The sequence below is a fragment of the Ranitomeya imitator genome, chromosome 2 (genome assembly GCF_032444005.1).
Source record: "Ranitomeya imitator isolate aRanImi1 chromosome 2, aRanImi1.pri, whole genome shotgun sequence".
NCBI lineage: Eukaryota > Metazoa > Chordata > Amphibia > Anura > Dendrobatidae > Ranitomeya > Ranitomeya imitator.
The window spans coordinates 835864337-835882667 of record NC_091283.1 but is presented as its reverse complement, the minus strand read 5'-3'; the positions used below and the strand labels follow the sequence as shown (position 1 = coordinate 835882667).

Here is an 18331-nt window from a genome sequence, read left to right as displayed (position 1 = left end):
CATTGTGGGGACAGGGGGCACTGTGATAAAAACTTATGAGAAGCCTTTACAAAAACCCTCAATGGAATTTATCATTGTAGAAAGCTTGTACCATTCAGCCATGCAATAAAAAGAGCCATCAGCCTCTTCAGACATCAGCCGCCCATACTACTATGTCTTACATGGTGCAAAAAACACGAGTCCTACTCAATAAGATTTGCTTTTCAGTCAAGAAAGTCCTCTTATTTTCCATGATTATCCTACTTCTGGTAAGTGCTCGTAGTTTTCCCATATGTTGGATCATATAGACTTGCATGACTGAGGGACTGAAGAGGTTGTCCCAATTTAGCAAGTTATCACCTTTCCACAGGTGATAATAACTTATTACTGGGTGTCTAACCATTGGGACACTCCATGATTCCGGGAAGGCGGCTTTGAAATGCCCATCTGAATGAGGTGATACATCCACGGCTCCACTCCATTTATTATCTACGGATTATCTCGGCAGTTCCATTAACAATTAGCAGAATAGTGGTGTCTATGTAAGGTTATCTCTAGTGTTGAGTGATACCATCCGATATTTGAAAGTATTGGTATCGGATGGTATCGGCCGATATCCGAAAAATATCGGATATTGCCGATACAGATATCCGATACCAATACAAGTCAATGGGACACAAATATCGGAAGGTATTCCTCTATGGTTCCCAGGGTCTGAAGGAGAGGAAACTCTCCTTCAGGCCCTGGGATCCATATTCATGTGTAAAATAAAGAATAAAAATAAAAAAAAATTGATATACTTACCCTCGGAAGCGCCCTGGTTGTCACCGCTGCAACCGCTATGATTCCCTTCCTAAGAATGAGCGCGTTAAGGACCTTCGATGACGTCGCGGCTTGTGATTGGTCGCGGTAGCGTCATGTGACCGCTCACGCGACCAATCACAAGCCGCGACGTCATCGAAGGTCATTAACGCGCTCATTCTTAGGAAGGGAAGCATGGCGGTTGCAGCGGTGACAACCAGGGCGCGTCCGATGGTAAGTATATCAATATTTTTTATTTTTATTCTTTATTTTACACATGAATCTTAATCCCGATACCGATTCCCGATATCACAAAAATATCGGAACTCGGTATCGGAATTCCGATACCGCAAATATCGGCCGATATCCGATACTTGCGGTATCGGAATGCTCAACACTAGTTATCTCCCTATTTAAATAGGGATCCACAAAGCCTCATTTTTGGAATAGTGGGGGTCCTAGCAGTCCGACCCCCCAGCGATAAACAAGTTATCAAGCTTCTTATAGATGGATGATTTATTGCTAAGCTTAAGAGGTAAAAAAATGGTCAGAATGGGCAAGGTGCTGAAATGTAAAGATGAAACTCAAACGTAGAGGAGTGAAAAATATTCCCTATGAAGTTGGGTCTACATGACCACATGACAGCTCTAGAGTACTGATGGCCCAGTTTCGTCCAGCCTTGGGTGGAGCAGAGCATACTTTGAAATCCTGATGAGCCAATATACCCCCTAGAGAAAGATACAAGAATGTAACGAAAAATAAGAAAATAAAACAGGTTAAGATCAAGGATTACATTTAGACTTGAGCGAATCTTCCAAAATTCGACTAGGCCAGATTCGCTCCATTCATGGGGAAAATTCAATTTGTATCAAATAAATTCAATGCAAACTGAATTGGACAGGAAGAAACTCATACTCAGCTCTATTGTCCCCTCACCGAACCTGGCCTCCAATCAGCTTTGCTCTCATCTTTCTTCTAGACATGGATCTCGTCCCGTGTCGCTACTACATCAGACCTAGTGAACTGATGACCTGGCTGGAAGTTGCTGGGGTCCCTGAGTGAAGATAGAAGATGAAAAAAAAATAGAAGATAAAAGACTGTATTTTTTACTCTCTACCAATCCTTTACAGACCAGTAAAAATGGCAATGGTAGACCGCCATTTTAATGGATTCATCCAACGCAAATAACAAATTCAGATTCTGGCCAATCCAATTTTTGGGTAAAATGCAAGGCAAATTTGATTTACATTCAATTGATTTATTTGTCTCTAATTACTGTAGGTGATTAATGTATATATGTGACAGAATAGAAGAAAATATGGAATGGAGGAGGATGCCGAGGGCATCCATCTTGGGAAATCAGCATTTTGATATATGTTATTGGTGTGACCCCATCATGGAAAATGCTGAGAGACACCATCAAGGAATATGCTGGAAGATACTTTCATTAAACATGTTAAGGGCACCTTAATGACGGGAGGCATCATCATGGATGATGTAGAGAGACATCATCAAGGAAAGTGCCATAATGGTGGCTAAAAATGTGAGGCAGTTGTCATAGTTAATGGTAAACCAAGAATTAGAAATAGATATTAACCCTGCTGTTCTGTTCGGTCTGGGGAGACCTATTTTGAACTTTGGTATTTTTTGGGGTGTTCAAGATGCGGTTCTGAAACTTGTGGTTGATTGACTTAAATGAGGATGGGTCGGTCGGCCACGGGTTTCAGAGCCGCATCTTGAATATTTTAAAGAATATTGAAGTTCAAAGTCGGTCATTTTTGACCAACAGAACAGCAGGGTTAAGATAGTTAATTATTAGTCCTGGCACTGAAAAAAAGAGAAAAAGAGAAGAAGTAAGGAAAATTGTGGATGGTTGAAATCCAGACAGACAATAAGAGGAACGTTTGAATGAACGACAAATTTGCGTTCTCCATTAAGCACCATTCTTCTAATAGTAAAGATTTGTGAGTAGAAGAATCCCATTGTATGGTTTAAGATGCAGTATGCCTCCATTTGTCAGGTGTCATATGAAATCAAGGAGAAACAATCTATCTGTGCTTCAAACAGAAGCAGAGGCACAATGATGTACAGAACAGGTCCTTAGCATTCCATGGGCACCATATGATGGATCCATACCACGCAATAAGGCTGCGTGAATAGTACAGATACATAACATGTGTAACGAATGGAAACGGAGGCACAGATAGTGAAGTTCACATTCGTTTTTATTGAAGTTTAACGTGGAACCTTGGGACCACGGTCCGGGGGGCTCCAAAGGGGGCGTGACTACGTGAGCCCCAGACACCCGTAGTATGTCCCCTCGAACACGGTCAGAATGGAATGTCTAGGGGACACGGGTGCTACCTCCAGTTAGACCCCAGACTCGTGGCAGCTGTCCCAGTGGGACAGGTGGACAAACAGGGCTAGCGGGAGACGTGGAGCTAACCAGGTGATACCAGGTATACGGGTAATAGCTGGTATCAGTGAGTCTGGCATTGTCCGGAGAGGAGGATGGCTGACTGACGGGACGAGATGGGATTGCGTAGATAGAACTGACGTCGTCCAGGATAGCCGGGTAGCTGGTAGCTGATGATCTGTGGAGACAGACAGTATAAACGGAGTACTGGCAGAGAACTTCAGAAACAGAAGCACATGCTAGCAGGAACCGGAATTAAGCAACAGTGGATACTTGTTGCTCCGGCACCCTCCCTATGGTGGAGGGACTAGAAAAAGCAATCATTCACACGCCATTGGTCAAAGCACCTTTTGGAAAATGCAAGCTGTCTTTTTAAGAGACCGGGAGCGAGCGCGCGTGTGACCTAAGCACACAGTGCGAGGACCTCCTGGCCGCACGCCAGAAAGCAGCAGAGAACCCGTTCGGACAGCGTGGAGCCGGCACAGAGCAGGAGTCCCGACGGGGGCCCCGCGAAGGTACAGGAACTGGAACCGGGTGTAACAACATGTCAAAATATATCTTGAAGAGAGCATATGTAATAAAGAATATAATTAGATACAAGATGTCAATGAAAAGCCAGACCATAACGAGTAACAAAGGGATAATAAGCTATGTGAAAAGTGAAAATGAACAAATATGAGATGAAATTTGTTATTACGGTTGAGGATAGAGAAGGTGAGAATCTCAGATGCAGAAAAATAAGGGCTGTAGAAGTCAGATAGGAAATGCAGAAGGATTCATTCTGAAACTAAGATCAAAGTCGATCTTCAGAGGCAATGAGAAACAAAGGAAGAAGCTCAGGTGCTGAGTGCAAAGGTTGAAGGAAATATGGTAACTAAACTCTTCAACCAGCTATGGGTGAAACGAAAACATTTCTTGTAAGTGCAGTCTTTTTATTATTAGACAACACATTCAGATGTTGTATTATGGAGGACAAGATTCCTTGTTCGTGTAGATGAACATTGGATTCATAGACATTCAACTTAAAGAGGTTTTTGCTCTTGGAAATGTCTTTGTGAGTTCATATGGAGCTGCTCTTGCTTTTGGAAGTGGAACAGCCCTTGTTGTCTTGGGTAAGTGTTATCCCCATCTTATTTTTTTCTGTTCTGTTTGCGTGACTGTAAAAGTCTACTTAGAGTCAGTCAGGGCAGAGTAACCTTCATCTACTGCCAACTATTTGGTTCTTGAATTGGCCATCAACCATGTGTAACTATCAAGCGTATTTCGGAGAAGGGACGATCCTCTCCGTTTTAGGTCAGTATTTTTTGCATTTTCTATTACACTCATAAATTCGTTTTGAATCTGGAAATTTGAAATAAGATGCTTGTAAATTTTTTTTAGATATTTAAGTTTAAGAGACATTGGATGGCTTAGATCTGGCTGGATATACTTATTGATGAAAATTTTAAAATTGATTTACTAGGGTTGACATAGCCAACGAGCCACATGATTCAATGTTTGGAGATCCAAGAAGAATAAAGTTTTTTTTGTAGGTGACCTATACTTCTAATATCTTGAGATGTTCTCCATTCCAAATTGTGACTGGTCTTCCAGATGGAATGTTTCATAATTTTGCCAAAATACGTTAACCCTTTGGTGTGGTCACAGTTGAATCTAGCAAGGACAATGGTTTAAAGAAAAAAGAAGTTAACAATTGTCTGTTGTATGACAGGTTTCATATCTGTAAAGATTACCAAACTTTATTAATATAAAGTACGAATCAGGGACAACATAATTAGGAAGAGCAGGTTTTAAGAGCAGGCTATGTCTTTGTGACAAACACTGTTGCTTACTTCGGTGCAGGAACAGTGGTTAATGTTTTGGGTAAGTTTTTATGGTATTGGTGCAATCTATCGTCTTCTGGGTCTAGTTTTTATGTTGCTATGCTGTACTGTGAATGCTCAAAAGCTGGAATTTGGAACTGGAACAGCCCTTTTTGTGCTAGGTAAGGACCATACTACAACTTTCAAGGTAGGTTTTCGAAGAGAGTCAATTCTCTGTGACAAGCACTGCTGCTTACTTCGGAGAAGGAACTGTAGTGAGCATTTTAGGTACGTTTTGATAGTCTCGAAAAATTCTCCCATCCATAATTGACTGAAGTTTTTATATATTCATCATGGACACTGAATGTCCTTTCTGTGATGGGGAAGGTAAGTAGGCTTAGAAGATAATGTCACACTTTAAACATGGGTTTTCAGAAAGGGTTTTGCCTCTGTGACAACCTCTGCTGCTTACTTTGGAGAAGGAACTGTGGTCAGTGTTTTGGGTAAGTTTTTTTTTATGGTCCATATGACCTCAAAGTAATTGAATAAGAGGGAAATGTTAATGGTCTGAACATGGAAGCTTTTATACAGTCATGGTTAGCTGTGAGCAACCAGAGGCAAGATTTTGGACCTGGAACCATCCTTTCTGTGTTGGGTAAGATGATTGAGAAGAACAGGTCACTTCTGTAAAAGGTCGATGGTAATCATAAAAGTAGTTTATTGAAAGGAGACATTTTTGAGGATAGTGTTAATAGAAGTCAGTGAAGTTGGGTTACAAACAGAGTTACAGAATGGGATATAAGAAAAAGATGAAGAAATTCTGAGGTTTCCATCCTAAATGATCCCAAAATTTCCCCTGAAAAATTGTCTTTAGCAAACAGTAAACCTATGATTTGGTGCATTGTGTAGTTTGATTTGGCAGAAAAAAATGTTTTGAATGAAATTTGTAATTGTCAGAGCTTTATTACTGTTGCAAGAGCAATGTACAGTATTTTGGGTCTGGGAGCCATATAATTGTATCAGGTAAGTGGGAGTGATAGACTTACGTCTATAAAATATTCCTTACATTTATCAGTAGGTCATTTGTCATTGTTGTGATCACTATATTAGCAAATGAATATGTGGAAGGTCGTCCTTCTTTTTGAGAATGGTAAAACCTGCTAAGACCTCTTCGACCTCTTGACAGTGTTTGTGTATGTAAACTCCTGAACAAAGTCCCCATTAATGAACTTAATTTGGTGAAAGCAGAATTCTGTATTTGTCATTATAAAATTCTAAATTATGCAAAATTTGATAAAGAAAGCCTTCATTGGAAATGATGGTTACAACTTCCAAGTGTTATAATTTCAGGTTCTGTAATGGGTCAGTCACGAAAAATTAGTTGGGTGTTGGTATGGTGATTAGGGTTGCTTTAGAAGACATCTATTCATTAGCCCTATGCAAATGCTAAAACTAACTTTTACCATATTATGACCAAGTATAGGATGCGTTGTAATAACACTTCCAAGAGTATATTAAGTAATTAGTCTTTTCCCATTTTTTAATAAGAATCTACGTGTATAACAGTAGACATCTTTTTTCATTGGCATAAAAGAACATTTTAGCATACAGTCGCGCTCCTTACCTCTTTACAGTTATCTGCGTTGATTTTTCCCCAAAAAAATACTATAAATATTGCCAAAATTAAAACGTAAGAGCCTAAACTTAGTGGTTTACAATCACTGCAAAGAAAACCAAAGAGCGTAAAGTATTTCCTATGAGCACCACTGAGCCTACTCCAGATTTGGTGCCGGCTTTTCTCAGTGTGTTCCTATGACACCCAATATTTTGGTGGAGGAACTTTGCTGCATGTAATGGGTAAGTCACTACATGACTTCTAACTATTAACTAAAAGGATTTAGATTATTAAATCTTGAGGTGGTCTGACTCCAAAATTGTGCTTTGAGCAAATGTGAGCCATGGGTGTAATGTGGGTTATTTTTTATCTTAGGCTCTAGAAAAGTTTATGTAAACATTTGCTTTAAAATTGTTGACTTGTCACGTCAACTTCTAGTCTACACAATATTGGTAGATGGTGGAACTAAGGTTTACAATGTAAGCATACAAGAAGCAGACTTGTTAACCAGCATGGGGTCAGTATCACCATTTCAAAGCCTTCCAGTCTGAGCACCTGGGAGGAAGCTGTGGATTTTATACAGAGGTATGTTGCTGTGAATACTGGCTCTAACAGACAGTTTTTTGGAGATGGGACCATCTTATTTGTGCTGGGTGAGTAAATCATTGAAAGCCTTATTTTTTATAATTGGGTCTATTAATTACTTTTTTTTAGAATTGTGGTAATTGTTTTATGTTTCATGGTATCCTCTATGAATAGAATAGAATCCTTTTAACGAAAGATATGTCTTATGATACAATATTGTATTGGCACATTCAGTGCTACATAAGGTTCCTCAAGCTTCATTACCAAAGAGTCAATTAAATCCAACCGGAACCAGAACTCATATATTCTAAATTTTCCTGGACTTCAGCTGAAGGACTGTGCTGTATATATCCATAAAACAAACCCTGTACAAGTTCTGGTGTTCGATACCCAGAGAGTATCCAAAGACATGGTCAGACCAGTTCTCCAGAGAGTCAAGGTTTTTATCAAATGACCAGAAGGAGCCTAAACAGGACCAATGAGGTTTCACAGAAGAAAACCTTGGGTCACTTGATGTTAGACTTTACCTTTCTTGAAAGTAGTTAAACGTAAACCTTCTCTGGTCGGCCTACTGTACCCCAATCAGATGCTTCCAATAGAGAAAAAAGCCATAAAGATCTCAGCATAGGGCATGTTGTCAAGTAATTTCTCCATCTACCATAAACATACGTTAAATGTCGAGAATCGAACCTTATACATAGTGTAGAACTTTCTAAATAATATGAAGAACATTCTTTGTAGAACTAAGAAAACATCTGGTCAACGATTTAGTTGAGATTTTTGTGAAATTAGAAAGACTTTACAAAAAATGAGGAGGGGTCTTTTACTATGAGAGCGTTGCATGGTGAGATAGTGCCAGAGTTGCGTACTTTGGGAGTGGGACCGCTATTATTGTTTTAGGTGAGTACATGGGCTGTAAAAATAGAGTTTATCACTGATATTAGCCAATTATTTCAACCAGGGGTAAGACTGACTAAGGAGGGGGTAGTTTTTTTCAGGGGTTCTTATGTTTATTAAGGCTTTTTTGGGGGAAAGTTGGTGGCAGCTTAAGGGGTTGGATTTAGTATCAGCATTTCTGGCTGTGAGCGGAAATGAAAGGCAATATTTTGGAAGTGGAACAATCCTAACAATTTTAGGTAAGTTATTAAAATTATGTAATTATGCCCTGTAAATAAGAATTAATCCTAATTTTGGTAAAGAACATCCCATTACGGTTAGAAAGGGGATTTAGAAATTGGTAATAATAATGGATTAAGGCAAGGAATAAGACCAAGATAACTGACTCACAGTAAAAGAGTAAAGCGGGTCAAATATCCGAAAGGAAAAATCATATTAAAATATGTTAAAACTTTTAGAAAAAAAATAGTGATGCAAAAAATAAAAATGTATAGGTATAAAACTACATAAACATTGCATCTATATGTCATTATTAGACAAAGCCGGGTAATAAAACACAATGTATTTTTTTTTATTAATTGTATGATGTTCATTGCTAATGAAACCTCAAATAGTTTTTGTTTATAAAAAAAATTTTGAGGCAAATTTTGTCAAAAAACATAGACTTTGTAGTGCCTTTGATACTGCCAATTACAGCTTGGCAGATATTAATAGTAAAAAAAAAAATCAAACTTATCAGTTAAGGAAACTTGAAACAAACATATGGGAAAATTAGCTCAGAGACTTCTAAAAAATTAGCAAAAAATTCCAAACTTACTGGAAACGAAAAAGCATGACATGTGCCCATGCAAGGACGAGGGAACACTTTTTTGTAGCAGACTGTAACATTGTGGGTAGCGGGAGCACCATGATTGAAATTAATATAAGCCCTTTACAAAAACCCAGTCCTTGAGGTATTGTTCAATTGTAAAAGATGTGACAGGTCCATGCTTCGAAACAGTGTATAAAGACCCAAGATGACTTCATTCCAAGTTGACTGTGAAAATGAATGACAGGTTGTCCTTATAATTCGGTCTCCAGTTCAAATTAAAGCTGTAAATTATGCTCAACACGCAACACTAATGATTGTCATAAAGAGGCGATGTGAGAGTCCAACATAGAAACAGGCTATAAAGTTGGATGAAACTTGGCTAGAAATAGGTAATGGCCCAAAATAATAAAAAACAATTATCAAAGTCCCCGAGATCTCTTCTTTTGAATGTGAAGGTGTTTTTTTAGTGAGATTACCCACTGTGCAGGAAATTCTGTTGCTTACTTTGGAAGTGGAACAGTTGTCAGTGTTTTGGGTAAGTTTCGAGAATTCGGTTACTTTTTATACAATGTTGTGCTGCTGTGAACTCTGCTTCCAAGCTTGAGTTTGGAGAAGGCACCATATTATCAGTGCTTGGTAAGTAATATTGTTTTATTTCTTCTTTTATCATACTTTATATCCATAATATCAACAGTGAGCTAGAGTTTATGATCTGGGTATCATTATCAGTATTTTATGCCTTAAATTAGATTAATCCTCAAGGGAGACACTTGGAACTTAATTTCTTAAATTTTACTTATATCTTTAAGAAATTGTAAAAATATTACTTGATTTAAGTGCCTGGATCTATTTAGGGGAGATTTAGTATAGTGGTTTGCAACTGTGAATACCGAGAGACAGTATTTTGGAAGTGGTACAATCCTGAGTGTTTTAGGTAAGTGTAAAAAACCCGAAAGGCAAAACATTAAAATCTTGTAACGTCCTATTTCTAAAATTATATTTAATATCATTCTTAAATTTAATTTTAATTAACTTTTTATTCCCTTCTCATTTTAGAACGTATTATTCAATAAGAATCATGATCAAAAATACAAATTAAAAAAAAGATAATATATTACAATGTACTATAAGCCTGTATAGTTCTCTTAATTTATTTAATATACATTTAAAAATAAATTTATTCTGATGCAAATATCGCATAAAAAAATATATTTGCATAGTTGAAAAAAAAACCCCGTAAAATGTTCATAGAAAGATAAAGATATATGGAATTTCACAAAATTTCTCAATACCTCTTAGGCTGTTTTTAACCATCTGATATTCACGGTCTGAGTATAGTCCACAATGTCAGACCGGCCACGAGTCTCCTGACCCAAACCCAACAGCTTCATCTATGCCTATGAAGCCATTGAGTCAGGAGACCTTCGGCTAATTTAGACATTATGATCCGTACTCGGACCGTGGATGTAGGACATGTGAAACTGGTCTTTCTGACAAAACTCCCTAGGGTTTAATATTTTCAAATTTGGTTCAGTGGAACAAGTTATGAAAAATGTATTTGGGTTCTTTTGGCTGTAACATGGGCATTAATAAGTTGATGTAACGGGCTACTCTATGGTATATTGCCTAGTCTATGATCCCAAAAAACTGTGAAAAGTCACTAAAATAAGACCCCAAGAAACTGAACTCTACTAAATCTGTGAAAAATCCAATTTAAAAAAAAGTTAATTCATAAATTGCAAACTGGAAAAATCATGTTTTTGTAACATGACATTTTATGGTGGGGACTGGGGCAGCACCATAATAGAAATTATATCCCGCTCTTTACAAAAATCTGCCTTTATGATTGTATGATATATCTTCATCTGCGAGCTGGAAAGAATGAAGAAAAAAATCAGTGAGAACAGTAAAATAACTAATCCATGAATGTAGTAGAAGTCCCCGATATACAGCGCAGTCCAGGTGGTGTACAGTATTGAACCTCTTGTGTCATAATGTCCAAGGGCATCCATGAGGTTTCCTGTTTACCCTGACCCACTGTGACAACCTCCACCGTCTACTTTGGAAGTGGAACAGTTGTCAGCGTGCTTGGTAAGTTTTGTAAGATTTTATGGAGAAAAAAAAGAATTAAAAGTTTTTTAAAAAGTTAAAAGGGTTTTTAGACATAAGTATTTGGCTGTGAACAGTGGAAGCAAGCAAGAGTTTGGACAGGGGACAGTAGTTTCAGTGATTGGTAAGTTAATTAAAGGAGAGTTTATAAAATAGTTCTTTTATACTTATTTTGCACATTTATATACAATTTTTTCAGCTTTTTTAAAAATTATACTCTTTAAATGTATATATGTATTGTATGTGAAATGTAGACGAAAAACTAGAAATTACTACGGCAAAATTGCAGTTTTAGAAAAAACTCAAAAGTTCTGGATTCTTGAATTTTGGAATTCTGAATCTTGTTCCAGACAATTGAAAATATACATTTAATTGTAATGTAGAGAAGCAAAAATGAGAAATATGTGATGTTTGTAGAGAAAAATAGTTCTGATAGTTTACCAAGTTAGAATATTATAGTTATGTACAATTCTTATTCTTCATTTTTCACAGCGTGATTAGTAGGAAAGGCAATAAGTTTAATGTACGTTAAAAAAAAATGTTTGATTTACAATATGTTTTTTATTATATTTTTGTCTTTTGAGGGGTCTCAGTATTTTATATATTCTGTCATATAAATATGTATTCTAGTTTTCATAATTTATGATTAATGATGTGTTTTATTTAGCTCTAAGCACAGAAATGTATTTTTCTATTCTCATTAATTCCACAGCATAAAAATTATGTTTTTTCTAATTAATTGTAAAAAGTACTTTTTGGACATGTCCTATATTTTATTTATTAGATTATCTTATTGTTATATAATTTCTTATAGCTGTTTTTGTGCTAAAAAGTGGTGAAAGAGCCAGAAATAGGATTAATATTAGACATATCGCTGTTAGATGATTTCATAATACCTAAGACTCGGGTCAGGCACGCGGCCAAATTTAGGCTTCATAGTTGTAAGATGTTACGATATATCATCCGTAGATTATATATAGGCTATAGGCACATCAGACATGTAAAGTCAAATCCATATTCATTAGGTCAAAGTTGACAGAATTGTCCAACTTTTATGATACTTACATAGTTTCTTATATGTTAAGGGATAACCCAACAGTCTCCTGATGACACGTCAGGGCAAAGAAAGATCTGTCATGTTAGATTTCACTTGTCCAGTCTTTTGCCCCAATGTAAATTTGGGCAGACACTTACTGTATATTAATATTCTGATTAAATTAAACATACACATTCAGCACAATATACATGCTCATTTGGAAGGATTGGCCATTGACCGAACGAGCACTAACCCAAGAGTTATGACTATGAGTTGCCAAATTGCGCAAGTTAAATAACTTTAGATTTAGACTTGATACTTAAAGATTAATGGACTATGGCGAAAGTGTGGCTCTGTATTAAAAGATAAGCTTCCTAATAAGCTTGGTTTTACATTGGTGGCTCGAGAGGACAAAGGCGTCTATGACCCGACTGGTGGCCAGTTGTATAAAGACTTCCTTTACGAAACCCTAACCTGGTAACTTCCCTAGTTGGTATTTCGAAGATGCCATATTGGCATTGGTATTTTGTTAGTTGAAGCTGATATAAGGATCCATATCTTAGCACCACAGCTTCTGTTGACTTCTACGCAACAAATTTGGCCTTTATAACTGTGAGATCTAAAAAACTAGAATGATTTTCCAAATAATGATGGTCCTATAGCCAAGATTTAGATAATTTACCCAGCCATTTTGAACTCAGTACAATCTCACAATACAGAAATTAAGGAAGTCTATCGGTTCCACAATGATTGCCATAATTGAGCATTGTTTCCAGGACTGACAACCACCTTATTATGACAATATACAGATGCATCCTGTGGTGGGACATAAAAGTTATAGAGACTCTGCATGGCTCCAAAGAGGCTGTTGCCTTGTGTATGAGGCTTCTACTACATATGATTAGATAAAGGATACAGACATCTTAGTCCTTTACTATTTCTATTTCATTATTTTGTTATTTTCAAGCACGGAGTTGTCCAAATTATACTCGATGGAAGTCTTAAAAGTTCACAGATTCGCTCACCATTGACAAATTTCATATTTGGAACTGTCTCTTCCTTATCTTTAAAGCAATTTTAATATTTATTGCGTAGATAGTAAAATGGAGGTGAGCTGCAGTACCAGCCACAGCCACAAACAAATGTATGGCGCTATGCCTAATTAAACGCGTAAAATGGAAATAGGGAAGGAGCATAACAAACCAATTAATGAGGATGGCTGTAGTCGGAACCTGATCGGATCACATATCCGTAGCCTATTCTAAAAATAAGCCACAAATATGTTAGTTTTAAAAATCAATCTTTTCAGGGCTGCTTAATTTTTACCAAATGCCCCTGCAGGGGCCCCCCAAAAATACACTCACTTGCTTCTCCATCTCCATACCACTGTTGGGGTCAATAGATTTCTCTTCTGGTAAAGACGTCATGTCACTACTGTAGCCAGTCATTGTCAAAACTATTTTCTTTTTACATTTTGACTACTCTAGTACAACTTTAATGGGTGTCTAACCGGGAATAAGCAACACTTGCCAAACCAATGAAAAGTTCATCTGTATGCCAACTCTTTACAGTATACTTGTGATGAATGTGAATACATTGGGTGATATCAGATTATGAAAACTGCGTCGTTATAACTTTAATTCAACACGATGTGCGGAAACATTTATTTTTCAAGCTTTCATTGTCTTCTATTTTTTCTTCATAGAAGGAAAAGATGTAAAACACCCCAAAGTCTCAATCTACCGTTCAAGCAAACAAGAAGTTGAAGAGCACAATTTCATCTCCTTGGTCTGTGTCGCGAGAGATTTCTACCCAGAACATGTGAAAATCAAATGGCTGGTGAATGATGTTGAAAGAGTTAATTTATACGAGCCGGTACCCCAAAAAACATCAGATGGTTCTTCATACTCCACCAGCAAACGTCTCACACTCACCAGATCGGAATATTTTAATCCAGAATCCAAATTTGAATGCCAGGCTGCATTTCCAAACTATACGATAAGCAGAGCAGAAGTGAGAGGAGAAAAAGGTAATTGGAGCCATAACGAAGCATGACTGGGAATTCCCACAGGGAATTTAGAGGTTGAGTTGGGATTCAAGACGAGATGGACGGTGTATGGTGCGGTAGAGTCAGCTGAGGTAGACAAGAAGTTCACGCCAAAATCAAAGACCGAATACTTAGGTAACAGGCAACATGAAGGCCACTTCATGGTTTGGCCACTAAATTAATTTGGCTATTGAAATTTTTGGCAAAAACTTCATTTTAAATGACCAATATAGATATCGGAATGTCCCCAATAATCTTTAGCATTGGCCAATAGTAATATCTGTTGGTTGTCACCCTCCCCTTGTATGTTGGACCAGGGTTTCTTATGTACGGTATTTTTTGGGTGATGGCCACTTCTCCCTTAAGGGTAGGACCTAGGACTAGAACACCAATGGCTATCTATGCCATAAAAATCTTTTTCACATAATCCTATTAACCACTTCATGCCATGGCCATTTTAGTTTTTCTTTTTTTTAGTTTTTTTCTTTCAAGCAAAATACGGTCACTCAAAAAGTACATTCAGTCCAGTAAATAATACGTTAGTTATGAATTTTAATGCAATATGAGACACCAAAATAATTCCAGACTCTAACAATCCTTTTCTTTTATTCACAGATTGTAGCATCTCCAAAGGTGAGTGAAATCTGCGTCTTTTTTCTCTTAATTTCTAACTATTAGTTGGACATTATTATCCCAATATCTCCCAAATTTCTTCCCTTTCCTGATATATATTTTTCCTCATCTTTTCTCTTTAAATATCCACGATAAATGACTAAGATGATGGTTGCAATACTCTGTTAGGAGATTTTTATGCCACATGTGTCTTTCTGCCCCCCCTGGAGGTTGAGATGAGAATTACAGTCTATTGAGTTTTGTAGCATGTCTACGAGTCCACAAATCTGTCCATCCTACTGATCAATGACGACCAGACTCCATCTGTGAGGGTGGGATCAGAAAAACGTATAAGTTTGGTTAACAATGTCAGAAAAAAGACCTGTCATTGTCTTTGATACGTATTTTTTTACCTGGTCTAAATGCCACCGCTCTTCTGAATATAACCTTGATTTTCTTAATTCCTCCTTTTCTCTGTATGCCAATCTAACCATTTTAGCCTTGTTAGCCAGGTGGGCATGGTTCTCAACTCTTACACCATCTATGACCACACCCAGTTGGCTAACAAGACTCGACTTACAGAAAGGGAAAAAAGGCCATATCTCAGAAACGGAAAGGCGCAAGAACAAACAAAAAAACAACAGATTCAGGAAAAAAAAGAATATATTTTTGGCAACTGACTGGTCCTCTAAATATCCCGTGATAAATATTATCAGTTCACAAACATAAGGACGGGGTTTCCTATCATTCATCCCAGTTACTTGACACCAGTAATTCTAACATCGCATGAGCCCGGATACAATCCCCATAGATTGTCGGGGATCTCAGCACTGAAGGCATCTAATCATTGTATCTCTATTTCCAGAGACCTACACCATTCACATCAACCAGGGGAAGATTTCCTACATTATGATTCTCTGCAAAAGCGGCTTGTACGCGCTGGTTGTCCTGGCTCTGTTGTGGAGGAAAAAGGTAAAATGGATAATGAAGAGAGAAATGGATAATAAATAAAGAACAAAGTGTAAGACGGATAATAAAGAGAATAAAGTGTAAGACGGATAATAAATGGAGAATAAAGTGTAAGACGGATAATAAAGAGAATAAAGTGTAAGATGGATAAGAAATAGAGAATGAAGCATAAGATGGATAATAAATAGAGAATAAAGTGTAACACATATAATAAATAGAGAATAAAGTGTAAGATGGATAATTAAGAATAAAGTGTAAGACGGATAATAAATGGAGAATAAAGTGCAAGACGGAAAATAGAGAATAAAGTGTAACACGGATAATAAATAAAGAGCAAAGTGTAAGATGGATAATAAGTAGAGAATAAAGCGTAAGACGGAAAATAAATAAAGAATAAAGTGTAGCACGGATAATAAATGTAGAATAAAGTGCAAGACGGAAAATAAATAGAGAATAAAGTGTAACACGAATAATAAATAAAGAGCAAAGTGTAAGATGGATAATAAGTAGAGAATAAAGCGTAAGACGGAAAATAAATAAAGAATAAAGTGTAGCACGGATAATAAATGTAGAATAAAGTGCAAGACGGAAAATAAATAGAGAATAAAGTGTAAGACGGATGATAAATAGAGAATAAAGTGTAAGACGGAAAATAAATGGAGAATAAAGTGTAAGATGGATAATAAATAAAGAATAAAGTGTAAGATGGATAATAAATAAAGAATAAAGTGTAAGATGGATAATAAACAGAGAATAAAGTGCAATACTGATAATAAATAAAGAACAAAGTGTAAGATGGATAATAAATAAAGAATAAAGTGCAAGACGGATAATAAATAGAGAATAAAGTGTAAGATGGATAATAAACAGAGAATAAAGTGCAATACTGATAATAAATAAAGAACAAAGTGTAAGATGGATAATAAATAAAGAATAAAGTGCAAGACGGATAATAAATAGAGAATAAAGTGTGAGATGGATAATAAACAGAGAATAAAGTGCAAGACTGATAATAAATAAAGAACAAAGTGTAAGATGGATAATAAATAAAGAATAAAGTGCAAAACGGATAATAAATAGAGAATAAAGTGTAAGATGGATAATAAACAGAGAATAAAATGCAATAGTGATCATAAATAAAGAACAAAGTGTAAGATGGATAATAAATAAAGAACAAAGTGCAAGACGGATAATAAATAAAGAATAAAGTGCAAGATGGGTAATAAATAGAGAATAAAGTGTAAGATGGATAATAAACAGAGAATAAAGTGCAATACTGATAATAAATAAAGAATAACGTGTAAGATGGATATTAAACAGAGAATAAAGTGCAAGACGGATAATAAAGAATAATGTGTAAGATGGGTAATAAATAGAGAATAAAGTGTAAGATGGATAATAATAGAGAATAAAGTGTTAGTCGCTTATAAGCCATTTTTGATGTCGCTCCGAACAAAGGACAACAAATTACAGATCATCCTCATTATTGTGAAACTTAGGCAGGAGAAATAATGAATGCAACGCTTTATATTTGTGATATTTCACGGCTTATGGAGCATTTCATTGTTACATTTATGGCTATTTGTTTCCAATTTTAGGCTATTGCAAGCTCCTACTAATGGACATCGCTGATGCTTCACAGCTATTAATGAGGTTGTCTGAGCTTCTTGGAAAAAAGCCCCTGGGGTCTTATAGAACAGGGAAAACCGGATACAGTCGATGGCGGCACATCCCTGTAATAGAGCAGCTGTAATTATTATATATCTGTGCATTGTGCGGAGATATCTGTGTGCAATATGAATCTATTCAGTAATAAATGATGTCTGTATTAAATATCAAACTGTCCTATCTGTGATTATTACACACAAACAAGGGAATGCAGGAGAACTACTGCTCAGCATCTATCTATTATATATCTATTTATCTATCATCTATTATGTATCTATCTATCTATCATCTATTATATATATATATTTACATATATATATACATAATCTATTATCTATCTATATAAATTAAGACAAATGTATCAATTTTTTAATACAGTAAACTGATTACCCTGTACAGATCCTGAGTTACATCCTGTATTATGCTCCAGAGCTGCACTCACTATTCTGCTGGTGCAGTCACTGTGTACATACATTACATTACTGATCCTGAGTTACCTCCTGTATTATACCCCAGAGCTGCACTTACTATCCTGCTGGTGCAGTCACTGTGTACATGCATTACATTACTGATCCTGAGTTACATCCTGTATTATACCCCAGAGCTGCACTCACTATTCTGCTGGTGCAGTCGCAGTGTACATACATTGCATTACTGATCCTGAGTTACATCCTGTATTATACCCCAGAGCTGCACTCACTATTCTGCTGGTGCAGTCACTGTGTACATACATTACATTACTAATCCTGAGTTACATCCTGTATTATACCCCGGAGCTGCACTCACTATTCTGCTGGTGCAGTCACTGTGTACATACATTATATTACTGATCCTGAGTTACATCCTGTATTATACTCCAGAGCTGCACTCACTATTCTGCTGGTGGAGTCACTGTGTACATGCATTACATTACTGATCCTGAGTTACATCCTGTATTATACCCCAGAGCTGCACTCACTATTCTGCTGGTGCAGTCACTGTGCA

General features: G+C 36.6%; 1 gene segment (V, D, J or C); it reads left to right on the top strand.

The window, feature by feature from the left end:
• Positions 1 to 6721: 6721 nt before the first annotated feature.
• On the top strand, positions 6722 to 17519 carry LOC138666091 (T-cell receptor beta chain C region-like). The segment is given in 5 exon segments: positions 6722 to 6855; positions 13757 to 14080; positions 14714 to 14731; positions 15576 to 15682; positions 17278 to 17519. Coding segments are annotated over 5 exon segments (474 nt in total).
• The last annotated feature ends 812 nt before the right edge of the window (positions 17520 to 18331 follow it).